The sequence below is a fragment of the Lytechinus pictus genome, chromosome 3, assembly GCF_037042905.1.
Source record: "Lytechinus pictus isolate F3 Inbred chromosome 3, Lp3.0, whole genome shotgun sequence".
NCBI lineage: Eukaryota > Metazoa > Echinodermata > Echinoidea > Temnopleuroida > Toxopneustidae > Lytechinus > Lytechinus pictus.
In genome coordinates, this window is record NC_087247.1 from 2,404,181 (window position 1) to 2,431,425 (window position 27,245).

Here is a 27,245-nt window from a genome sequence, read left to right on the forward strand (position 1 = left end):
CTATAAAGTTTTCGAAATATCCCTTTTCAGGTCTTATTGTCAAAACGTATCAGCTAGCGCTACATGCTCGCATTTTGATTGGCGAGTTATGTATATGTCTCAATATTGATTATAGAATAAAACTACTTAAAATCCCCTTTTCATGACAGTTTATCAACAAATTTGGCTCACGATTTGCGCTCGCATTAATGATGCATCCTATTTATAATTACAAAAGTGGTTGAAATGTTCAGTTTTCAGGCCATAATATCATCAGATTTTGCGACCTCAATAGGCATTAATGAATAATTAAGATATTGATTTGATAATTAAATTGTCCCTTTTGTTTCATCTCGCACTTAGCAAGAGGAATAGATAGTCATCATTTTCATTTGCATGTCCTAAGGATGTCCCGGTCCTATATGTTAAAACTCAAAGTAATAATAATTAAAAATATCAGCTCTTTATAAAGTGCGATCCATATCCACCTCACAATTTTTCTACAAAGTGCTTGAAATATAGAGCTGAAATTGACTCTTTTTCCGGATCGGAATGTCAAATGGTTTAAGCTCGCGCTTCGCGCTCGCTTTGATTTTCATGATGTAAGATGTATTTAGAATGCCTAGATTCTAGGTCTAAATAATTATAAAACACGCGCGTGCATGTTTATTCAGATAGTCAACTTGTTCTCTATTTAAATCATTATCCAGTTTCAGATCACAATATCAAAGATTTTCTGCTCGCGCTTTGTGCTCGCATTATCAATGTAGGAAGATCCCCTATTACTCATTCTTTTCATGATTTACAAAACATGAATAGAGTCAGGCGCGTAGCCAGGGGGGCGGTGGGGGCGGTCGCCCCCCCCCCCCAAACGTCCCCAAAAAGAAAATAAAAGAAGGAAAAAAAAGAGAGGAGAAAAGGAAAAGGGAAGGGAGGAAAGGGAAAAAAGGTAGCTTGGTTTTTTTTTTCTTTTTATTCTTTTTTTTTTTTTCTTAAAAGAGAAACTACTTCACTCTTGCTCTAAATTTATATATGAATTTTGCTTCCGCGCTGCGCGCGGTTAAATGACAATACTGAAGTTCTCCATTGTTTCCCAACACTGTTTTTCCACCTCAGCTATATGTGTTTCTTGCCAGTTAAAGTTCAAATGTATACATTAGGGCATGGAATTAGAGTAAGGTTAGGCCGAAGTATATGAAGTTATCTTTTTTTTAATTGATTGCGCAACTTCTGTTCGGGTCGGCTCCGGGCGTGTAAAATCTTTATATCAATTTCTGCCGTCACCTCCATAAAGTCAACTTCTCTCGCTTTTCAGCTCATTACTAAACAACCATAATTTCGGGGCAAACAGGTTCCTAATTTTAAAAGAGGAAGTAATAAAATTTGTGTCGTATTAAATAAAAAAGTACAATATTTTTTATCAAATTCTATTAAACTTCATGTCATTTCCCTGCACATTCATCTCCTGTCCTGTTTTGCGCCCTCAGTTTGAAATTTTGAATGACACTTAAGTTTCTTTATAATTCAAAATGAAGCGCTTCAGGATAAGTCAAAGAAATTAGGCATCCTTTTTTATATAATTTCAATATAAATCACAGAAGTTTCAACTTTTGGCGCACTATTTTCCTTGTAATGATCGAAGTTCAATAATCTTAGAAAATCAACTGAATTAGAGGCGATGGGGTATTAGAGATATCTGCATTTGATGAAACGTCCGCTCTTTGAAATTCCAGAGTGTCATTGCTCTGCGCGGGAGGAGAATATCTTCCTCCCGGCATATACACTTCTTCTCCTATGTTTTGCGAGTTAAATATGTGCACTGTCGCTAAATTGTTTGTAATCAAATCTGATCTTTCCAAGGGAAGTATTCAATATATCATTGAGAATACCCTTTTCTCTGGACCCTTTTCATGGCAAAAAAAAATGATAAAACGCTTCAGCTTTCGCGCGGGGTTATTATTATATTAATTTCCTCCATTGTATTCCTTTTTTGTGCGTTCACAATCACTTTTGAAAACAAGGTTCAAAATCACAATATAGTCAACTGAATTGGAGCTAATATAGCTACTAGAGACAAGGCTCCTTTTCATTTTAATTTATGAAACACCAAAAGCTTCGCGCTTCGCGCGGGAGGGGGAAACTCCCCCTCCCTGCACCCACCCCTTAGGGAGCGCGCTTCGCGAGCTCTGTAAGTGTTGGCACGCTTTGCGTGCATTTACCGCCCCCTCCAAAATGAAATCCTGGCTACGCGGTTGAATAGAGTGTCCCGTTTTCAGGTCTAAATCTCGATTTTTCCGCTCCGAACAATTTATTGTTTAGTTATATACCTATCTTGTTCACGATTACAAATTTGATTAAAAGTTTACATTCTTCATGTAGAAATGTCCCGATCAGCTTCGCGCTCGCATTATTTGATTGTTGAAATATATAACGTCTTCATGGCTGAGTGCAAGCAGTCCTTAACAGGTACGTTTTCGATCACTGAGTTCAAAACGTATTTTCTGCTCGCACTCTGCGCTCCCATTATTATTAATGTAAGGAAGATCCCCACTTACTCATCCTTTTCATGATTTACAAAACTTGAATAGAGTGTCTCGTGCAGTAGGTCTAGATCTCGAAATTATAAATTATTAGTTATATTATCTGTTTAAGTTACAAACAGTGCTTAGAATTTCAATTCCTTAGGTAAGAATGTCAAAAAAATTCAGCTCGCGCTTCGCGCTCGCATTATTTGATTTTTAATATATGTAACGTCTTAATTGATTGATTGATTGATTCTTTATTTCCATGCAAAAATAAATCATACAACAGAAAATATATTGACAATATCTCATGGTAAAATAACAATAAACAATCATTGCATGGGAGGGAACAGTCATAAGCACAAAGGCTTGAAAAAGGACGCCCCTCAAGAAAGACTACGGCCCTGAATAAAATCAATATAAGTCATATTTAAAAATTACAGTAAAAGCAGGGCCAAAAGGAAAACACATCAAGCATGTCAAGAATAAATCAAATGATAACATAGATACGTCGTATAAAATAATACAAAAAAATAAAGTATGCAATATGATGAAAGTCATGAAACTGATGATAGAACAATATCTTAACTCAAATAAGTGCTAATAATGGAATGCTTAAACTCAAACTTAAATTTGTTCAATGTTCAATGTTCAATTTGTTCAGTATGTCTTATTGACCTATGGGCTAAGGCAGTTAGCGGATTTGATAAATGTAAATTTGTTGAGGTTCTCGTAGGATAATTATGAATAAACGAATTCAAAAGGAACATATGATCAAATGTTAATGGTAATTGGCGACAGTGAAACTTAAACATACACAAAGCAATTTGAAATTTATGTATATCATCAATTTTTTAAGTCTTGAAACGGTTAAAGAGGGGACCAGTATTTTCATAAAAACCAGCATCGGCACACAAACGAATAGCTTTCTTTTGAAGTAAAAGGATATGGTGATTTTTTTATTTGAATGAGCCCCATACAATATTGCAATAAGTGATATGTGGAAGTAAAATAGAATTATAAATTGAGAGTAATGCTTGAGGAGGTAAATAGTGTTTAACTTTAAACATTATACCCATACATCTTGATACAGACGTCAATATTTTAGATACATGGTCATCCCATGTTAAAAACTCATCTAGAATGACACCTAAAAATCTCACATTATTATTTTGTCCGATAGAAATCCCACTTATCTTTATTTCGTCTGTATAATGATCAGCTATTGTTTTGGAGTTCTTGAAATCAATATAATATGTTTTTTGCAAATTTAAAGACAATTTATTACTTTGGAACCATGTGGATATTTTGGGCAATTCATTATTCAACATTTCAAAAAGCATTCTTTTATTCGAGTTTGAAGAAATAACTGTTGTGTCATCAGCATAAAGAATATATTGTAATAAGGGTGAAGAATATACTATGTCATTTATATACAGAAGAAATAAAAGCGGGCCCAGAATTGAGCCTTGAGGCACACCACAATTAATATACTGTGAATTAGAACTAACTGAATTTATACATGTAAATTGTTGCCTATTTGAAATATAACTATTAAACCAATTAAGAGTAGTACCTCTAACACCAAAATATTTTAATTTGTAAAGCAATATAGTATGATCCAGGGTATCGAACGCTTTACTTAAGTCCATGAAAACACAAATTACATGTTCCTTTTTTGCTAAAAGAGAAGAAATTTTATCATTAGGATCAACAAGAGCTAGATCAGCAGAATGAAATTTGCAAAAACCATATTGGGATGGATTTAATAAATTATGTAATGACAAAAATGAAACTAATCTATTGTAAACAAGACGTTCAAGTATTTTTGAAAATGACGAAAGAATAGAGATAGGGCGATAATTCTCAATGAGTGTCCGATCGTCCTTTTTATAAATTGGAATGATTTTCGCAATTTTAATATGAAGTGGAAAAATTCCGGTTGACATTGAAATATTACATATATGAACAAAAGGAGTTATAATGTTTAATATAATCTTTTTAAGGAGAAAATTACTAATCTCGTCATGTCCAAAAGAACGACTGTTTTTTAAGATTGTTTACGATTTTCAATATTTCCTCAGAATTTGTTGGATTAAAAAACAATGTATGTTGACATGAATTGCGTAAATAATCTGCAAAAATTAGTTGTGGTATGTGGTATTTTTAATGCTTGTTCCTGCCCAACATTAACAAAATAATCATTAAAACCGTTAACAATATCATCTAATAATTCATATACAAAATCACCATGTGAATATTTATGATTTAAATTAGCATCCTTTGCTTTCCCCAATAATTCGTTAATATTTTTCCAAGTAGCTGACATATCTTCTTTAGCATTTTCAAATTTTTGTGAATAATATGTTTTCTTTGCATTTTTGATGATACATGTTAACAAATTTCTATGGCCCGTATTCTGAAGTCAGGTTTAACTTAAACTCAGGTTTAAAGTTGTGGTTTAAGTATGGACAGCCAATTGTTACATAAATCACTAGCAGTAGAGATATCATACTTCAGCTCATTTGGCTCTCAAATTATTCATAATTGTCTAGGAAGTATAAATAGATGACTGTCTTCACCATCGATGAATCAGGAAAGAGCACAGTAAACATAGGAAACATACAACTTAATAAAAATTTTGATACTTTTGGCTTCCCATACTTACACCACAACTTTAAACCTGAGTTTAAGTTAAACCCGACTTCAGAATACGGGCCTACATCTTTTATATTTACTAATATTTTCAGAGGAAGGATTCTTCAAACTAGTTTTATAAAGTTTGTTCCTTTTTCGAATTGACTTTACAATCCCAAAAGTAATCCATGGTTTTCTAGGAGTTTTTGATGACCTTTTTCGTCTAACTTTTGGAATTGTATGGTTTAAACAGCAATGCAATTTATCAATAAATAATTTATATGCTTTATCAACGTCATTACAGGATAAAACATCAACCCAAGATTCGGCTTCAAGTTCGGTTATAAAATTTTGCTTATTCTCAGGAGACATCTTTCGAATATAAGTAATATTTGTAGCAGGCTTTTTACTTTGTCCAAGTGTAGTGATAATAAATATAGGAAGATGGTCAGAAACATCAGAATATAATATACCAGATGAAATATGTCGCTTGTCAGTGTTGGAAAAAATATTATCGATTAAAGTAGAACTTACAGCAGAAACACGTGTTGGTTTATCTATAAAAGGATATAATGCATACGAATTCAATACATTGACAAATGTTTGGCTTTGTTTATTAATATTTAGAATATCAATATTGTAATCACCAGATAAATATATATCTTTATTTTCGGTTGTAAGTTTATGAAGAATAATATCTATATCAGAGAAGAAGGATTCAGTATTTAAGTGGGGTGGTCGATAAACAACACCTATAACAGAATTTTTAGAATTACAATTTTCAACTTCAACAAATAATGATTCAGCGCTATTACTCACAATTTGTAAGTCTTTCCTGATAAAAAATTGATAAGATTCTTTTATATATATAGCAACACCACCTAATGGCTAACTGCAAGCAGTCTTTAACAGTACCCTTTCCATTAGTTCATTTCTGCTCGCGCTTCACGTTCGTAGTAATTATTCATTTGGATACACATCTTTTTCAGGATAACAAACATATTGCCCAGAATGTTCAAAATTTTAGGAAAAAATACATTAGATTTTCAAAAAAAAATTAGCTCGCGCTTCGCGCTCACATTATATAAATAAGGATTATGGTGTTATATTTTTATGCTTATTCATAAGAATAAATAAGAATATATAGTTCTGACTATTAGGACTACCCTTTCAAAAAAAGCAAACATCATCTTCGAGCGGCCGATCGGGGGAAATATGGCTGAAAAAAAATCCGGCTCCCCTATTGGCGAAGGCTGGATCCGCCCCTGTACCAGTATAGGAAACAACCGTCATTAATGACGGATGTTTCCTATACCAGTTACTATGGTAACTGTCTGATAAAGGGGGGGGGGCATATTCATGAGGAAAAATTTGACAAGCAAAAAAAAAAAAAAAAAGGGTTTCAACCAAAAGTAAAGGGGATTTCGTGAGGGCGTCGTGGTCTAGTGGTTAAGACTCTCGTCTTTCGATCTGAAGGACGTGGGCTCGATTCCAAGTCATGGCGTGTTTTCCTTCAGCAAGAAATTCATCCACATTATGCTGCACTCAACCCAGGTGAGGTAAATGGGTACAGGCAGAAAGTATAATTCCTCAAAAAGCTGTGCGCCCCGGAATCGGTAGACTATAGCTTAGCCGGGGTGATATAGGAGCGCCTTGAGCACCCAAGGTGGATACGTGCGCTTTACAAATCCTATATATTATCATTATTTTTTATTTATAAAACGTCCGACGAATCCTTTCATGAAATGCTCCCATGGATTCATTCATTGCAGGCATGTCTTACTTTGGCGCAAATCAAAATGCAACTACCTCGATCCTGATCAGGGAAGTGGGGGTTGTCCTGATCATCCAAGTGTTCACACATACCACATAAATATGGCATCAAATTATTTTGAAGAGCATAGTCTATCGGGCCATATGTATATGTGTTTATGACATTGTTTTAAATTGAGGATTAGTGATGTTTTACTCACTCAAGGTAGAGCTTTCTCGAACGGGTAGAGGTAGTGGGCTGAATTTTTACCAGTGTCTGTTTTGTTTTCTTTTTTTTTGCTCGCCCATCATGGGAAAGGTGTGCACCCCTCGCTACCCAAGCACACAAAAGGTTGAAACCAGGAAACCAATTGAAATTTTGAACTGTTTTCAACTGGATGGTACCCAGTGGCGTAAGTACGGGAGGGGGCACGCCCCACCCCCCCCATCGGCTGGCCAAAAAAAAAAATGGGGAAAAGAGAAAAAAAAGGAGAAAAAAAAGAAACGTAGTGGAAGATTAGAAGAAGAAAAAAATTAATTGTACATACAGTACTAGTATATTTCATTATATTACATAAGAAATATATTTTTCATAACTTTATGAAAATAATTTGCGTATGTGTTCATCACTCTTGGTGCTCGCATTCTCTGTTTAATGCGATCCCAGTCAAGGGGATTAAATGGTACTAAAACATCCCGTTTTCAAGTCAATATACACTAAATAATGTCCTCGCACTTCGAGCTTTTATTATTGTATGTCGTGACATATGCTTTTTTTTTTCATGACTTCTAAAAGAGATTGCCACCCTTTTAAGGTTTGAATAAAACATTTCCAGTCCGTGTTTATATACGTCCTCATTAATGAATTGGTGATGTCTGCTCTTCATAAATTCATAACAACCGTCCTTATAATGTCACTTTTTTGTTCTGAATATCAATTTTTTTTAGCTCGCGCTTCGCGCTTGCATCATTTGGAAAGTAAAATATGATTGGTCGTAATGAATTCCCACAAACATGCTTTAGAATGTCCCTCTTCAGGTGTGAATATCAAAAAGTGCCTAATAAAGTATGTGTTTAGGTGTAATTAAACAAATAAATGAACATCAATTAAGCAAGCGCTTGGCGCTCGCATTATGATTATGGTGAGATATGTATGATTTATTCCGAAAGAATAGTCCTTAAAATGTCTCTGTTTGGGGTCAATGTACATTTAAAAAAGTCAGCTCGCGCTTCGATCGCGCTCTCGTTAAGTGACTTGGAATTATTGCTGGTGCCCCCCCCCCCCCATGACCCACGTATGGTACGCCACTGCTGGTACCAGCTGAAACCAGTTGAAACAATAATATTGGTAATCTCCCATTATACCATGCAGTTCCAGTTGAAACCCATTGACCGGGACGTGGTGAAAACATACAAGTTGATACCATGCAGTTGAAACTAATTAACCAAACTGGTATCAGCACAGGTCTCATGCATTCGTACGGGTGAGAGAAACATAAAAAAGCAGCAGCAGATTGCCGGTGAATCCCTCAAAGTATAAATAAAAAAAACCATAGTTTAAGTTTGCATGGTCATAATTTTCGCGTTAATATGACAATAGATTCTATGACATGAATAAAACATATACATTTCAAATCGTGTTTCGATTAAATGCACTGGGTACAAATGTGGGGACTTGTGGGACGTGTTCTAGCTGTGACCCTTTTACCTTAGAACAATCCGTTTTATGTGTTAGCAAGTGCAATTTCTCTTACCAGTGCATATATTTGCCCAAGAAAAGTGCCCCCACGAACGCGTTCATGCACCCCTTTCTCCTGAGGGCCCGTTTTATGTGTTAACGAGTGCCCCTTGCTTTCTTGTAAGTGACCTTTCTCGAATCAGTGCCCCTATTATGTTTCTACTTGTGAAGAAAAAAAACTTGTAAGAATAATCCTACGTGCCTTAAGTTTCATTAGTCATGTGAGTGGGGTAGATAAGTCATGATTTTTTCTGTTTTAAGATATAGTGCTCTTTTCGAAAGGAAAGGTGCCCTTTTTCCCCTGTGCCCACCCCCCCCCCCCACTTTCAACTTCACTCCGCCGCGCCGCCCGCCCCTACTGATAATTATTATGAGCCATACAGCTGCAAGGATTTCACTAATATCAGGTTGGTCGGAGACATACACATTTTTTTTCCAGAATAATAAGTACCAAGGGGAGATATTTCTTGCTAAGTCGCTACGCCTCCTCGCATGAAATTAATTAACTCAATGCAATTCAATTCAATTTTTGGGAGGTCGACATTTTAGCCACCCCTGTCTCACTGCTTTATAAAAATGGTTTAGGTTTAAAGTGCCAATTAAGTTTCACATGCAGTTAATAGTGACAATTTTTTTTTGCTATAGGTCGTTATAACATGCTCTTTTGCATCAATATTATTTAAAGAAGTTGAAATAACAGCCACCCCTGCTGTCTTGGCTACATCGAATTGAACCCTGTGTATTCATGCTTACCGGAGGTTGTTTCCAAGTCAATACACCTCACAAATAAACCTAATTATAATGTGATATAGGTCCTGGAGTGTGTATCATGTTTAGGAATACAAAATTTAAAATAGCCAGTTTTCAGCTAGGTCAGTGAAGTAAATAGCTTTGTTCAATTCGTGAGATAATGTAATGTGTCATGTTTAATTTCTGTCCAGTTAGTCAGGTCATTAAAAAAAAAACCGCGCTTCGCGCTCACAATATCACTGATATTAGCAAAACACTGTCATCATGTTCATTTAAATTTTTTTATAGTCCTCAAAGATTGCCTTTTTTGCAAATCAAGCAGGTTAATAATATTATAAACATGTAAAGTAAATTGGCACGCGTTTCGCGCTTGCATTCTTTCTTTTATAAGATATGTCTTGGAGATGTATGATTTATGTTTGGTTTTCAGGTCAAAGTATAGGCCCAAAAAAATTCAGCTCGCTTTTCGCTCGCATTATCTCTATTTATTCTGGAGATAATTATGTTTATGTTCATAATAACAAAATGTCCCGTTTTCATTGTATCCATAAATTTCGCATTAGTGTGAAACGTATATATTGAATTTTTATTTATTCATATTCCTCCCGACAGGCCTGTAGAATATAACACATTATCTGCAATAATCACCATTATTTGGTTCACGATTCGTAATATTTCCTAAAGTAACACGAAATTTGCATTTAACAAGATGCTCGAAAGTCCGAAAATGGGAAAAATTGGTTCGGATTCGAAAATGTGTGGCATTATTCCATATGTTCGTTATACGAAAGAAAATAAGGCCTTTATGTTGTTCCGAAGATATACATTAATAATGTTCGTTGTAAATTAAATGAGGCTCATTAGGCCCTGGTACCTTATTTCATTTTCTGACTATCAAAGAGTCAACCAAAATTTGGAATATTATAATAGTATACCATCGAGTTAACGAACCTTTAATTTATTGGACTGATGAACATTCGGAATAATAAAATAGGGGGGGGGTTGAGAGGAACTCCCCTATCCTAGTATATGAGAGACAGTGGCGGACCGTGACCCGGAGGAGACAAAGTATTGGAGGGGCTCAGCATTGTTCACAAAGAATACAGTGCCCCTCCAATCATTTGTCTCCTTCGGGTCACGGTCCGCTACTGATGAGAGACGTGGAAGCCCGGCCCCCCACTCAGTGTTATTTAGGGTATACGCCTATGTTCGTTCACTCCCTTTAAATTTCTGAACCCCCCTTTCGAGGGCTTTTTCTGCCTTGGAGACCCCCCTAAATCCGGAACACTGCTCAATGTACCCCCCCCCCCTATCCCAGGTGAGCTCTCATTCCAAGAAAAGGTCCGTACTTTACTTTTCAAAATGAAACAATCCTGAATGAGCTTTCAAAACTAGCAGGAATTTTTGAAATTTGATCCCGGGATTTGATCAATTTTCTATGTTATTCAAGATATTTTATAACCCCCTTTTAAAATTTCTCAGGTGTCCAAAGAGAGAGATAAAAAATACCCCCTTTTTAAAGAAATCTCCGGGTGAAAATACAAATACACCCCTTTTTCTACAATTCGCGGGCCGGACTTGTCCGGCGAAAAGGTACCCCTTTACCGGACATTTTGGGAACACGCATGCGGTCCTTCCGACCCCGGAGTGGGGGGGGGGGGGGGCGGGCGTGGAAGTTAAACAAAATACATGCACTCATGCAGGTTTTTCAGCAAATACTACTGTTCATTCCGATTTTTTTTCTTTATAAAAGTGTCGATGTTTTTGTCCTTTCATCTCGATCTCGTTTGATACCTGAAATTCTTTGGGGGAATATTATGGATGATTAGGCCTACCGTGATTGTAACTTGATTCTTCTCTGACAGCATTTTTCATCTTTATTTCACCATCTGGTCCAAAATATCTATATTAGAACGATCAAATTTATTGCTAAAGTAAATTTCTTGAACGGGGGTCGATGGGAGGGGGGGGGGGGGGAGTTGTCAGAGGGTTGGAACACACTCCCCCCAAAAAATTCCAGCGAGCAGATATCGATTTTAACCATATATAGGAAAATAAAAATTTAAGGTCAAGTCCACCCCAGAAAAATGTTGATTGGAATAAAATAGAGAACTTAAAAATCAAACTAGCATAACGCTGAAAATTTCAACAAAATCGGATGTAAAATAAGAAAGTTATGACATATTAAATTTTCGCTTATTTTTCACAAAACTGTTATGCACAACAAGGGCCATCTTGATAGAGACTAAAGATTTACACAGTGTTAATTTCACATGTTCAGGGACATGAGGGAGGAATTTATCTTTGTTCCACCTGACAATTAGGAGAAAATTAGAATATTTCATATAATAAAATACAAAAGAAATAGTGAGTGGATGATATCATCAGTCTCCTCAGTTTTGCACACCCACCAGGATGTGCATATAACTGTTTTGTGAAATTAGGCGAAAGTTAAAAATGTCATACCTTTCTTATTTTACATTCGACTTTTATGAAATTTTCAGTGTTATGCTAGTTGGATCTCTCTTTTTTATTCAAATAAACTTTTTGTTGGGGTGGACTTGTCCTTTAAGAGGAAACATCTTCTGAAAAGTCGACATGAACGTCAAAGAAAACTGAGCTGTAAGCCTATAGAGTGCGTATCAAATAAAAGTTTACACTTTGAAAAAGCACTGGGAATTAAATAATTTACAGCATGTGGGTATTTTTTCACATGAATTCTTGGGTTTCTATCTATCCAATGAAAGTTAAAGTTTTTACAGAATGCTACACTTGAGTGAGCACTGTCCATTTTCGTAAAGCTCGCAGAAATATGTTTGCGCAGAAATGCTCGTTTTTACGCTGTGTCAAGGGGAAAGGGCGAAATCAAACTTACCCTGCGAAACATTTCTCATACATTTTCCTTGCACGTTTAGTCAATTGAAATAAAACGGATACATTCAAGCATTTTGTAACAATTTTGCCAACCAAACTGAAAATGTCAACACTTTGTAAGCACAACCTTTACCCTTTTTGTGCCAGCTGGATCTGAGGATATAACTTAATCTGAACAAAAGTTTATATCAGACATCTCCAGCATTTTTTCACTAAGTTTTTATCATTTAAAGTGGGTTTACATTTCATTTTTCATTTAATACTTAATTGTTTCTCCACACTTTTCCCAAGCTTGACAATGATTAACAAAATGAAAATTAAGCCTAAGCCATTTCATGTAAATCATAACTCAGTTTAAAACAAATATCGTCATGATGGCCTCGGTGTGTGGGGGAGTGGGGTGGGGAGCAATGCACTCTTCGAAGTGTTTTGGCAAGGAAACAAGTTTAAAAAGGTAAAAGATATCTTCAAATCAATGTTATCATGATTAAGGTCTACTTTTATTCGCATAACTATTTCAAAGTTCTGCGCAAATCAGTTTTCACTAACTTTTCAAAAGTAAGTGGTGCTCACTCGAGCGAAAATATTTTTCGACAGTTATATCGTCATTATCTGTACCAATGTTAAAATGTGGAAAAACTTTCAGGATATACAAATGTATAATTCTACAGGATTTTTTTCTAAGTGTAAACTTTTATGATACGCACTGTATAATCCATACCAAGCTAGGAATTGGTGCACAAGGAGCTAAATCAGATTTATATAAACAAGGAGAGCACAAATTCAAAAAAAAGAAGAAGAAATTATGGACTACAAGTTCATTTGAAAATATTTTTGTTGATTTTTGGGGTTCTTTTTATAGAGTTTTTGGTCCTGCCACTTAATGATATTACACTCAGTTTAAATTATTCTTGGGCATACGTGGCGATGTTTTTGATCGGGGGCCGGGGGGGGGGGGGCGGGGGGCGCGTTTCCGTTTTACACCCTGGCGAAGGCATTTTCCGCAAAAATAGCCACAAAGCGACTAGTGAAGAGTCTACACACGTCGCTGGTTGCAGCGTGCGACACAGCCGAGTCCCACACCACCGCATGCAATCTACACAGTTACTGATTAGAGCATGGAGCTATTAATAGCTCTATGATTAGAGCATAGAGTTCCTCGGCACTTCATGTACAGAGAGCAGATGAGTGGAATCCGAACATGCTTTTGCAGTTGCGTTTTTTTCTAAAAATAAATTATTAACTAAATGAATAGGATGACAGACAAAATAAAAATAAACAGATACATATAATAGAAAGAAAATTACGTAATAGCATTTTACACACATTAAAAAAGAAATGATAACCTCAATTTGATAAGATGTATTATGTGAACATACACCGGTAAAGTACTTTATACAAAAGATTGGTAACAATCTTATAACCCTTTTTCTTTTTGATTGATTGATTGATTGCATTTATTCTTTTTCGTTCCAAAATTTAATAAAAGTTACAATGTATAGCAAAACACAAAAATATAATATACAGAAATGAAAAAAGGGAACCCACTGGAAAGCAAAGCTTGTTAGTATGGGTTCCCTGCAATAAATAGTTAATTAAAGTATATCTTTGATCAATGAAATTCAAATCGTAAATTAAAAAGGTTTGTACAATGAAAAAGGTTACTAGTGGGGTCAAAATTTTTATGCCTACTATGTTACAATTAACAAAAAAATATTATATCATACCCCTGCTGTATTAAAAAAACAAGAGTTTGAGTGAAATCCGAACATGCTTTTGCAGTTGCGTTTTTTTAATGAAAAGTTATGAAAAAGTTTTTTTTCTTAAAATAAATTATTAACTAAATGAATAGAATGACAGACAAAATAAAAATAAACAGATACATATAATAGAAAGAAAATTGAATTTTGATGGATTGATACACTTAGATGCTGAACGATAGATATAGAAGACTGATAAATAGATAGAGACATAGATAGATAGATATAAATAGAGAGAAAGACAGAGAGATGGATAGATAGATAGATATATGGGGGGAGAGAACATGAGAGATAGAGAGATGTTATAGATAGATAAATAGATAGATATATGGACGGATAAAGATAAATAGAGAAAGAGAGAAAAAAGACAGACAGATGGATAGATAGAGAGAGAGAGAGAGAGAGAATCTGAGAGATAGATAGATGTTAGATAGATAGATAAAGAATTATAGAGTCAGAGAAGATAGACAAATTAACAGATAGATAGATACTGTAGTTACATATAGATAGATAAATAGATAGAAGATAGATAGATAGATAGATAGATAGATAGATAGATAGATAGATAGATAGATAGATGGGGGGAGAGAACCTGAGAGATGGAGAGATGTTATAGATAGATAGATATATATATATGGACGGAAAAAGAGAAAGAGAGAAAAACAGACAGACAAAAGGATAGATAGATAGAGGGAAAGAGAGATAGAGAATTTGAAAGATAGATAGATGTTAGATAGATATATAGATACACTGTAAAAACTGTGGTGTTAAAACTGACACCAATTGGTGTTAATAGAGGACCACACCCTGAGGTGTTAAAATCACACCCTAGAGATTGAACATTACACCAAAGATGGTTGTAATAACACCTATAGGTGTAAAACTAACACCACCAATTTAACACCGGTGTAAAATAACTTGTGTGGTCCTCTATGTACACGGTTAACACCACAGTTTTTGCTGTGTAGATAGATAGATAAAGAATGAGAGAGACAGAGAAGAGCGACAAATTAACAGATAGATAGATACTGTAGTTACATAGATAGATAAATAGATAGATAGATAGATAGATAGATAGATAGATAGATAGATAGATATAGAGAGAGAAAGACAGACAGATGGATAGATAGATAGATGTTAGATAGATAAAGAATGAGAGAGACAGAGAAGAGCGACAAATTAACAGATAGATACTGCAGTTACATATAGGCTGCGTTTATGCGACCTCAAGCCAGAATCATGATTTGAATCATGATTTGAATCATGATTCAAAACACAAACATGAATCACGATATCACAGAATCAGCGTTTAGACGACCGTCATTCCAATGCTGTTTCTCCTCAGATTCGGGCCAATCCAGTGCGCATCACTAGTGCGCAGTTTGACAGAGGAAGTTTTTCGCACGTGTTTCGGCTCTCGAAAAATCTTTTGCTTCCAGAATTCAACCTAATTTTGTTTACTTCTATCATATAAGGTCCATATGCTTCTATTCATCTTGTTAGTTAATCCAAAATGGTGTTCGGAAGTGAATTTCAGCGTAGATCCAATTTAATATTGACACTCTATACTCATCATTGTCTCCAGTTAATTCATTTACTAGAACTTGAAGTTGAAGACATGACCAAAACGATGCGAAGACCAACACAGAACTTGAACATGACAAGAAATGCATGCAGAGTAATCATGTACATACAATGAGCATAAGCTTGGCAAGAGTCAAACCGAAAGCCGTAGCCCGACGACACAGTGAGGTCATATAATCATGATTCAAATCACGATATCGTTTATTCGAACATTTTCGTACGTGATTCTGCAGAAACGTCTTTCCAAACGCCCCTTTTTTCGTGTTTCATGTTTGTGATTCTAATCATGATTATATTCAATTTCGACTAAACGCAATCGTGATTCTGCAGAATCATGATTTGAATCATGATTCAGATCATGATTCTAGGGTGAAAAAGTGGCGGATAAACGCACCCATAGATATATAGATAGATAGATAGATAGATTCATAGAGAGAGAGAGAGAACTAGAGAAAGACAGATGGGTAGATAGATAGAGAGATAGATAATTTGAGAGATAGATAGATGTTAGATATAGATAAAGAATGAGACAGAGAAGATTAACAGATAGATAGATACTGTAGTTACATAGATAGATAGATAGATATATAGTTAGATAGAGAGAGATAGAATTTGAGAGATAGATATATATAGACGGATAGACAGAAAAAGACAGACAGATGGATAGATAGATAGAGAGAGAGAGAGAATTTGAGAGACAGACAGACAGATGGATAGAGAGAATTCGAGAGATAGATAGACGGATAGAGAGAAATAGGGAGAGAGAAAAAGACAGACAGATGGATAGAGAGAATTTAAGACATATATATATATATATATATATATTGGATTTATTGCAATAAAAACTATCAAAATACAATCACAAGCAGTCAAAGACTGAAATAAGTGAATGTTTACATACAAATAAAATCATAACAAAATATAAAGTAAACATTATAAATAAATATCAAATACAATACAAAAGAAATGTATCATAAATAAATACAAAAGGCCAAAAGTACTACAGAGTGTCACCTAAGAAGAAAAATGCGGAATGAAAGATTAAGAAGAAAGAGGAGAGAGAAGAGGAAAGAGGTGAGAGAAGGGAAAGAAATTGGGATAAGACAAAGAGAAGGGAAAGCAAGAGGTGGACTTTGAAAGAGAATAGGATGCACCGAGGAGGCAACCTTCAGAAAAAAAAACTCATTATGCAATACAAGACATTTAACAATGGTAACAAGTAAATAAAGTAGTAATTGAATCGAATCGAGCACAAAAAAGGGAAAAGTAGAGCTGAGGAAATAGGGGGAAATAGACTCCCGAAGGAAGTCGAAGCAGTGTTGATATTGCACATGAATAGATTAATAGATGGATAGAGAGAAATAAAAGAGAGACAGATGGATAGATAGAGAATTTGAGAGATAGATGTTAGATGGATAGATAGATAGATAGATAGATAGATAGGTAGATAGAGAATGAGAGAGACAGAGTAGATAGACAAATTGACAGATAGATATATCATGTAGTTCCATAGATTGATTTATAAGATAGATAGTGGATAGACAGATATGATAGATATAAGGATAGATATAATATGAAGAAAAAGAGGTAATTATGTGTTTTATTTTTCAATATTTTAGCTATTATTCGTTTTCATTCATATAAACGATCATGTGCGAAAAAGTAAAAAAAAATAATAATAATGGAGCCAACGTAGTTCAGCGGAACAACCAAAATACAGAGACTGCAAAGCGTTTGGTCTATAAGCTCAGCTGCATTTGCACGTATGTTTCTGCGGATATCTTCGGTGCGGACTTTTGGATCGAGCGCCCAGCTGATTATGTAAACAAACGTAGACGTAGACTCTTCACTAGTCGCTTTGTGGCTATTTTTCCGGAAAATGCCTTCGCCAGGGTGTAAAACGGAAACGCGCGGGCGGGGGGGGGGGGGGGGGGGGGGGGCTAGATGACACTCTCATACAAGATGTAGGGCAGGAGTGACAATAGGTCTAACAAAAAAATGTCGAAAGATATGTTTTTTTTGCCAATCAATATTTTATTCAAAGTTACTCAAATTTTCGACGATCCAACGTCTTCATAATAGGAGTAAACTTTGGTCTACATGTATCCCGGGGGGGCCACTTACATTGACGAGTGGATACCATGCGCGACCAAAAAAACACGTAAAAAGGATGTCTTTTTCACGATAGGGCACGTTACGTACGTAACGTGATAAGGGTGTCAAAAACACAAAAATAATGAAAAAAGGGTATCTATTTCGCTAGGACAATTACGTGTTTAGGGTCGAATTTGCGGGAATGATAAAACAAAATTAAAATGTTAAATAAAGGATGTCCTTTTTGCCCCAACACTTCGTGTTTAGAGTCCAATTTGCGCGAGGTGTAGAAGTTGGGGTCGTACTAAACCAAACAAGGTAAATCCGACGACCGAAGGACCTGTAACAATAAAACATTCCTGTACTTGTTTAGGGGTTCATTTCAGGGAATATTTGCCAACAGTATCGTTTTGTTTCCAATACTTGTTAAGGGTAGGGTTTCACACGCCAATACTTGTTAAGGGGTGCATTTTCAGAATATGGAAATTACGTGTTTAGGGTGCTTTTCGAGACCCCATGGTCGCGCATGGTATCCACTCGTGAATGGAAGTGGCCCCCCCGGGACATGTATGTAGACCCTATATTAATTTATTCCCGATGATCAGGGAAGCCATAGCGCAATTTGTGTGTGATAGATGATACTCCATTTTTTAAAACATATATGTACATGATTCTGATAGAGGCCAACGTGAGAAAAATGCGATGGTTTTATTTTGTTAATTTTACAGTTTTTACATATCAATCTCTCCCCTTTTCTTTTCTTTTTTACTCTTCCCTACCCCCACCCTCCCCCCTCCAACGATCGACCCAGCGCAGCCCACGGACACACCCCCTCTTTCATCAGCTGATTTTCAAGATGGCTTCGACACCATCTAACTTTATCGTTGAATCTACAAAACTCCTCCAAACCTACTCAGGGAGGGATAAGATTGTGAGGACTGTCTCATATTTATCACTTATGCTATCTGGAATATCGAAAAGCAACGGGAATTCAAAGAAACTTCTCATAATCAGCCAGCAGTTGAGTCTTTGCCGGACAATTCTTCGCCGTTTTGATGACATACCTATGCTGTCGTACACCCTCTCCTACGGCCTGGGACGCCGGGTGAGTAGCGGCGTGGTGTTCGTTATGTTCCGCTGGCGATGGCGAGAACATTATTAGCTCATAGCTCGAGGCGATTTTTATGATTTAACTTAGATGAGGGCCTCTTTTTACCCACGAAAATGGATTGATAAAATTGATAGAATGTTTAAAAAATTACAGACTTTTAAAACAAATTCTAGATGCGCATGTTTTCATAATTTTGATTCTCTTGAGCTCTCCTTCATGATATTCATCAGTTCATTGAAATTGAATTTATCATGGATCAGCTCCCCAAAAGACCCCAATACAATCTTCCTTTCAATCAATTATCACATATGCACTAGATCTCTGTGCTCTTTACCATCTCGTTTGCTTGTGGTTCCAAAGTTTCAAAAATGTGGGGAAAAGATCCTTTGGCTTTGCTCATGCGTGACCCCATAAACAGACCAATGTACCTAATGTCTCTCAAAAATGTTCTTTCTTTTTACTTCTTAATTTCTTTATGTGCCTTGACTTGAGTGCTCCACAGAGTGGATTTAGCACTTTATAAGTCCCATGTATTATTATATTATATTATTATTATTATTGATAAGTATTATTTATTATTATTATAATTATTAGTATTATTATTCTTAGTAGTAGTAGTATTATCGTTATCATCATCATCATCATCATTATTTAATGTTAACTTCTAGTTCAACCCTTAAAAAATGATTACCGGTACCAGAGCAGAGCATCCTTTACTTCTTTTATTATTTTGCAGGAAACTAGTACACTCATGCAGTTGGTTGGGGTGGCAAAGAACTTGGTGGATCAGATGTTCTTCGTCCTTGAGCACATAGCATGGGCAGCGGACACTAAACTTATCAATACTCAATCCGCACGATGGTGGCACCTTTCTGTGACAGCGTGGTTGATCTCGCTTTCTCTTGGAATCGTCAAGTAAGGATTTCTCAAGCTAATGGCTTGATATATATTTCTTATGCGAGATCAACCTACTTGAGCTTGACTGTAAATCATATAATCTATTGCTTTATCATAGTGTTGTAATCCATTTCCCCTCGTATTCAACAGTCACAAAAAAGAGTTGTATGAGGGGCAGCCATTCTTTATTACCCATCATGTGTTTAAGGCTAAGTAAAATGAAACATGAAATATGAAACATGAAATATGTCTGTATGATAATTGTGAAATTTGGTACACTGAAAATCCATTGTAAAGAGTCACATGTGCCAAATCCTGGGCTCAAATTAATCAAAGGCTATCTATGGTTATGGGTGCCCCCTTTACTCCCCTAATTTTTTTTTTTTTAATAGTGCTCATTTCATTACCCCAATTTTTGCAGAACTATAGGATTATGTGATTCTTAAAGGTCAAGTCCACCCCAGAAAAAAATGTTGATTTGAATCAATAGAAAACAAAATCAAACAAGCATAATGCTGAAAATTTCATCAAAATCGGATGCAAAATAAGAAAGCTAAAGTTTCGCCTATTTTTCTCAAAACAGTTGCATATGCACAACTCAGTGATATGCAATTTATTTTTTATTGTTTGAAATGTAGAATATTTCTCTGACAATTAAGACCAACTTGACTGAACCACTAGATGTTACTTAAAACCATGGTCATTCAACATGTACAGTGATGAGAACACTTTGTTTCACAGGATAATGAGTAGCAAATTTGAATATTTCATATTTCATTCCATAAAATACAAAATAAATAGTGAGTGGGTAAGGCTATCAGTCCTCTCATTTGCATACTCACCAGGATGTGCATATAACTGTTTTGTGAAATTAAACTTAAAGGAGAACGAAACCCTTGAAACTAGCTGAATCCATATCAAAGAGAAAAATCAAAGAAACATATTGTTGAAAGTTTGAGGAAGATTGAATGAATAATAAGAAAGTTATGAGCATTTGAATATTGAGATCACTAGTGCCATGTAGATCCTCACATCGGCAATGCGACCAAGATCTGTGATATCACACACGTACAACTCCCTCATTACTTTAGTACTTATTTCACTTATATTCTCATTTTTATAGAGTCTATCACAAGGTTAGGTGTTTTCTTTATGAGATGACAAGTACAGAGATTTCACAACATTATATCATTGATGAATCGTTTGTCATATGATTAGAATGAGCAAAAAGAGATGTTTTGTGGTATATTTTCAGTGTCCGAATGGGAGAGTTGTACGTGTGTGACATCACAGATCTTGGTCGCATTGCCAATGGGAGGATCTCCAAAGCATTAGTGATCTCGACATTCAAATGCTCATAACTCTTTTATTGCTAGTCCTATTTTACTCAAAGTTTTGTTGATCTTATTCTTTGATTTTTCTGCTTTCACAAAAGCTAACTTGCTCCAAGAGTTTCATTCTCCTTTAACTTAGAAATGTCATAACTTTTTACTTTACATCCCATTTTGATGAAATTTTTAGTGTTATGCTTGTTGTATTTTTCTCTTTTAATTCAAAACAACTTTTTGTTGGGGTGGACTTGTCCTATAAATGTGCTCTAGGAGTCTAGAAAATGGACTTGCCATTAAATTATTGAAACTTTAGGCCAGCAAATCCAAATGATTTTTATCAAAAAGGGGAGGGAGAAAGGAGTCAGTGTGTCTTTTTTTTTGGGGGGGGGGGGGGGAGGTGGGTATGTATGCATATAATCTGGCTGAATCCTCTGTTATCTGTGGAGTCACAAGTTTGGACAACATTGTGTTTATATTTTTAGTATACTTGTTTTCAGTAGGTTAATGGAGAGCTTGGCAATACCCTTTGTAAATTCCATTGGGCCAAATTTTCACACTCAGGAAATCTGGTAAAACAATCCCAGGAATATATGATCCGATAATGCACTAGGTATACTTGTTTTTCACCCACAGAGGAAGTGGTGATGTCATTGGATTGCAAAGACAAAGAAAGATGGCCTTTCATGAAGCCAAAGGGTAGGTATTAACAGGGAATCTTATGTTTATTTTGTGATATTGGATGTGCACAAAAGATAGGTGACCTCCCACCCCAAAACCAATGAGATGTTGCTAAAAATGAATTTTGATATTTTTATTGAGCTTGAAAAAGGACATCCTAAGCTTTAAAATGTTATATACTAATAACTTCTCGAAATTTGAAAAAATATTGTCCTTGTTATTGTTAAAACTTAAAGGAAAGGAGTTTTATTTATGTGTATTTTTTGTATATGATAATGATGTAGGAGTTATGAATTTTGCTGGTTAGAAATCTTAGCTGCATTAAGTTAAAGAGCCCTTGCATCGAACAAGCCTACTTTCCGTCTTGCTCTTGCCCACAATTTTTCATAATGCTCTTATATGTATTCCCCCATCCAATATCGGAACATGAGTCCATTATAGTGTAATGTAATGTGTTTATAATGTATAAATCCATGTTTATTTTGCGATATGGATAGAACGTTAATTGAAAATCAATATCAAATGAGACAGGAATAAGTTGAGAATACCTTTTACAGTTACCGAGTATGGACTTCTCATCTTTCATTTTTCTGACAGAACTGAAGGTGGTAAAATCCCCAGGGCTTCTGACCTGACGAAGGATCAGACCACAGTAGTTCTATACATGCTTGCTGATGCCTTTGACATGTGCAATGCCATTCACTGGATGCCCGAGGGATTCTTATGGGCGGGGAAAGTCCCGGACCGTTGGGTCGGTCTCTTTGGCACCATCTCGTCGCTCATCAAATTAAGCTTGTTCATTGAGAGCAGGAGGTAGTACTGAAAGAAACACAGTCCCATTTGGAACCGCTTCCTGCCAGTATTTGCCTAAGTATCGACCTCGACCTTGGGGGACGATTTTCATCCAGCAGCCTTGGCTGTGGAAGGACTGAACTAAGACCTACTCCTGATGACAGGCTCCGATAATATCTCAGAGATGAAGTCATTCTGGTACTATGAAAGAATTTAGTAAAATTGATGCATTCAGTCTGCTTTTATTCAGAGTCATTAAAAATGGCATTACATGACAGGTGCCATTTTCGGTTATTTTTTAATAATCTTTGTTGCCTTTTTAACCTTATTTTAACTGGGCTTTATTAGACCAAGTACAGAATCAGGGTCATGAAATGTCCGATTGATATAAAATTTTGCACTGCATAATGGCCTAACTAAAAGCATTTCAGACCACTAATGTCTTCTTAATCACTTTTGCCTATTACCGGTAAGTCAAACAGAGTTCTGTAGTCCCAAGATAGAGCTTTGACTTTGGTAGTCCCCTGTATTTCTATTTTGTTGAATATTTCCCCTCAAATTATTGAAACCAAGAATTCTGTGCGTGTATCATTTGTTAGAAATAGTTATATTTCATATTGTACTACCTCTACTCAAGTTATTGCATTATATTTCACTGTTTATTCTATCAACTTCATTCTGAAATGACCGACATTCTACTTTATACAGACTTGGAGAGCATTTCATGGTAAGTTTTATCAAGGATTTTCACAGATGAATTTGCTCTCAGCCAATCAGGTGCAAGGATTTGCAGTAGCTTGTAACATCTGTTGATGAAAATCACCCGCAAAACTTTTCATGAATGCTCCCTTGATGATGCCACCCCAATCCATAAAACTACCTCCCCCCTACCTTAGTATGAAATTACCCTTTTAACCTAATTTTTGTGTGACATTATATATACACCATATTGTGAAGATGTAAATGCATGATAATTTTATTCTTTTCTCTCAGTATACAATTGTAATGTGTTTGTCATGGTGTAGGGAGTAGGGACACATGGGGGTGGGGGGGGGGGGGGGGGTGGAAGATGAGCCCCCAAAAGTCACACTTATTTTCTTTCTACTTCTATATGAGCAGGAATCAGTCATGATGGGTCGTAATACATGTACATTGAATTAAGTATTGCTCCCCGGGCCACATTCTATTTCCCTTTATGGAGTAGTCATTTAAAAGGATCAAAATCAAAATGATGTTTCTATTATTCAAACAGTAACACTGCCCCACAATTTGTATATACTGGAGGATTTTATTTGATTTCATATTTATGTTTTAGATTTTATTTTTATTAATTGAAGATTAATTTTTAGAAATTTACATTCGTTTTTTAGATTTGAATGACTAAATACTTTATGTGAAATGTGTGATCTAAATCTGATATCATCAAGTTTTGCTTGTTCTTTTTCTTCTGTATGGCATCTCTATGTCGACATGCAAGTATTAAATGCCTTGTTACAGGCATGCACGGTGAGAGCATCACATCATGCAATAAACACTGCTAAGTAAATTCTCATGGATGGTAACAAATGCATGCTTTTCCCAACAGACCTGTTGAGAAATGATTTCATTTGACATGCTATGACAAAAATATTTGTAAATGTACTGCAATCATTTATGAATATATGTCTATTTTTGTGCTGGGCACACTAATAATTCTGGTATTTTCATTATTCTACATGAAATTTTGTGTGTGATATTATTGATTTGTAGATATTAATCATGGATTTTAGAAAAAAACTGTGCAAGTCAAAAGTTAAAAAAAAAAAATTACACAAAGAATCTTGTTATAATAAGGGTAGAGCCCTATGAAGCTCTCTGGCTTATTGTGGTTTCTTTAATTGATTTAAATGTATCATTCACATAATATCATGAAATTTATTTGTTTCTCCGAGATAATATGTGGGATTTAGAGTTTCTCTTTCTTAATTAATGCTTTATTCTTTCTTTGATCATTCCTTACTCAATATGCTGTGCAGATATGGATTTTAATTTTTCATTTTTAGTCTCATTTCATTTTTTAATGATGCTGTCAGATTTTAAATTATTGCAAATTCTCAAAAAACATAAAATATTGTTAAACCTTGAGCCCAGTTTGCAAAAATATGAAGTTCAGAAAGTGAAGTTTGATATGAAAATCATGTACATGTGAAAAGCTGAATATTACATAATGTTTTTATTTTCATGAATTTTGCTGAAAATGTTCAATTCCTGATGATAAACATGATGTATGCATTAATTCATATAATGAATGAAATAGCAATAAAATTGTATGAAGGTATTATGTTATAAATGGTTATCTGAAGAGTTATATTATGAATTTTTATGGTTTGCATAGTTAATGCTTTTTAAAGCCTTGGCAGTAGCCCCCCAAAAAAATATTGCAAAGATGTACACAGATGAATATAAAACAATTATTTTTTCTTTCAGTATTGATCAAAAGTTTTCCTTTAGTGTACAATAACGTCTCCATTTATGCACTGCTTCGGATTCAGTCCTTAACATTGGATGTAATTAATGACTTGAGTCCACCCTCTTGTGCATGTACAAATTCAAAGTTTATTGATATAAATCCTGATATTCAAGGATTATCATTAAATAAAAACGTTAATATAGCATAAACCTAATAATCATAACAAGACAAAAACAAATCATAGAGAAAATAGTACATGCCCCCTGAGCATGATCTGACCAAGGCCCAGTAACACAATTAATGATTAATCGCTAATTTTAAAGAGCAGTTCTGATTGGTTCCTAGTTAGCCTACTAAGCAAAATGCACATCATCTCGATTGGCCATTTCATTCAGCGATTTAATCACTCACCTTTGTGTTATGGGGCCCAGTGCATATTTGTGTACACTGGCATTAAGAAGTAAATCTATTGTTTGGGGGGGGGGAGGGGTGAAATATTGTCACCCCCCTATCCCACTTGAGCAGTACCACTTCACATATCTCCCATTGTTGTATCATATAGATACATCAAGAATTTATATAAATTTGTGACCAGAGGCATACAGACGGTGGGCTTTGGGGCGCTTATCCCCCCAAATTTTCATGACCAAGAAAAAAAAGAGAGAAGGTTCAAATAAAATATTTTCTGAATATTATGTCAAATCTTGTTATAAAATGTCGCAATTTTTGCCTGCTCACTTCTACTTTAAAAAAAAATTGAATTTTGCCTCATTTGCGATTTCTGATCCCCCAATTTTTTTTGGCTCATGCCATTGTTTGTGGCATTTGATCTATCCTATGCATGAAATGCACAATGGGGTACTATCACTATGCCGAAATACATGTAATGGTTCATTTTATTACAATCATCATTATACTTGTGCATTTTCTACTTCTTGAAATTTATATATGGTGCTGATATATTTTATTATGGTATACTGATGATACTTTGTACTTGAAATGTGATAATATAATTATACTTCACTATTAAAGATTTATGACGAAGATTATTGTGATCTTGTATTTTGTGATGTTGTCGCTATAGTTCAACTACTTAATCATAAGGTAAATTCTGAAGTGCATCAAGAGATTACACATTGAAATGTTTGACTTGTATTAAAGGCCAAGTCCACTCCAACAAAGATTTCCATATAAAATCAAACCAGCAAAACACTGAAAATGTCATGATCAAATTTGGATGTAAAATAGAATGGTCAGTACATTTTGAAGTTTTATTTATGGGAGCCGATGATTTCACACGATTACTTTTGTATTTTCATAAAATATTTCAATATACATAGTTTTGATAATAAAGACATAATTCATATAACTTCATTTGTGGCTGGTCCTTTATTAAAGCTTTTAAAGTTTGTATAACTTAATGCACGACTGGTGACCTTTCCATATGCTGCTCATTGAGATAACCCATATATTCCCCTTTTAAACACATTGGATGGTATCCTGATAATAGAACCTAGGATCAACCCTAGTCTAAACGAGAATTTTAAACCATACTTCTATGGAATGCTGGATCCCACATTTCTTTCATACCTGTTGCAATCATAATGTATCAATTAATTCATTAAAATTCATTATATTTTTGAATTTTCCTATTCTAACCATTTCATGGCTCAATGAAATATTTTGACAACTCATTCAGGGGTGTGAGTGGTCACAAATAAAAAGATCTGAAAAAAGCTGAAGTGCTGGAAAAAGTCTGAAATAGAAAGAGCTCCCATACTTTTTGTACAGAGGAAGGCCAAAAATAAGCTGAAATTAAGCTGAAAATCAAAAAAAAAAATGAAATCAGATAAAAATCTGAACTCTCACACCCCTGCTCTTTGCAGGATGAAAAAAAAATCAATTGGTGACTTAGTGGACAACTGGCACTCCATAAAAGTGTGGTCTAAGTTAACACATGTTTAACTAAACCATGGCTATCAGAATACCATCCCATTTGGAGTGCATATCCTATCCATTCAGATGCTTATTAAAATAGGAACTTCAATGTGACAAAGATCATATCTCAACTGGAGCTATGTGTAATGGAACTTATTGAGAATATGTTACACCCACTAAAGGGTCACCAGTAATGCATAACCTTTCAAATCGGCCGGGGATGGTGTTTAATAAAGCTTTTCGAAAGTTATGAGCGACTTTATGAACGACTAGGAATCCTATCCTACGAGTTAAAATGTGTGAATAATATGTGAAGTATTGTGTGAGTTAGCGCCTTTGAATGTCTTTCACATACATGT

At 35.2% G+C, this 27,245-nt stretch overlaps 1 protein-coding gene across 1 annotated transcript; it reads left to right on the plus strand.

Annotated features, from left to right (window-relative positions):
* Window positions 1-18,270: 18,270 nt before the first annotated feature.
* LOC129257982 (peroxisomal membrane protein 11C-like) lies at window positions 18,271-25,690 on the plus strand. Its single transcript, XM_054894769.2, has 4 exons — window positions 18,271-18,795; window positions 19,538-19,716; window positions 21,663-21,725; window positions 22,305-25,690. The coding sequence occupies exons 1-4, from the start codon at window positions 18,352-18,354 to the stop codon at window positions 22,522-22,524; spliced, it is 906 nt and encodes a 301-aa protein (XP_054750744.2). The 5' UTR covers window positions 18,271-18,351; the 3' UTR covers window positions 22,525-25,690.
* The last annotated feature ends 1,555 nt before the right edge of the window (window positions 25,691-27,245 follow it).

Coding starts and splice junctions, on each gene's coding strand:
- LOC129257982 (XM_054894769.2), top strand. CDS start 18,352: ATGTACATGATTCTGATAGAGGCCAACGTGAGAAAAATGCGATGGTTT. Junction 19,717..21,662: donor CTTTCTCTTGGAATCGTCAA/GTAAGGATTTCT, acceptor TTTCACCCACAG/AGGAAGTGGTGATGTCATTG. Junction 21,726..22,304: donor GCCTTTCATGAAGCCAAAGG/GTAGGTATTAAC, acceptor TTTTTCTGACAG/AACTGAAGGTGGTAAAATCC.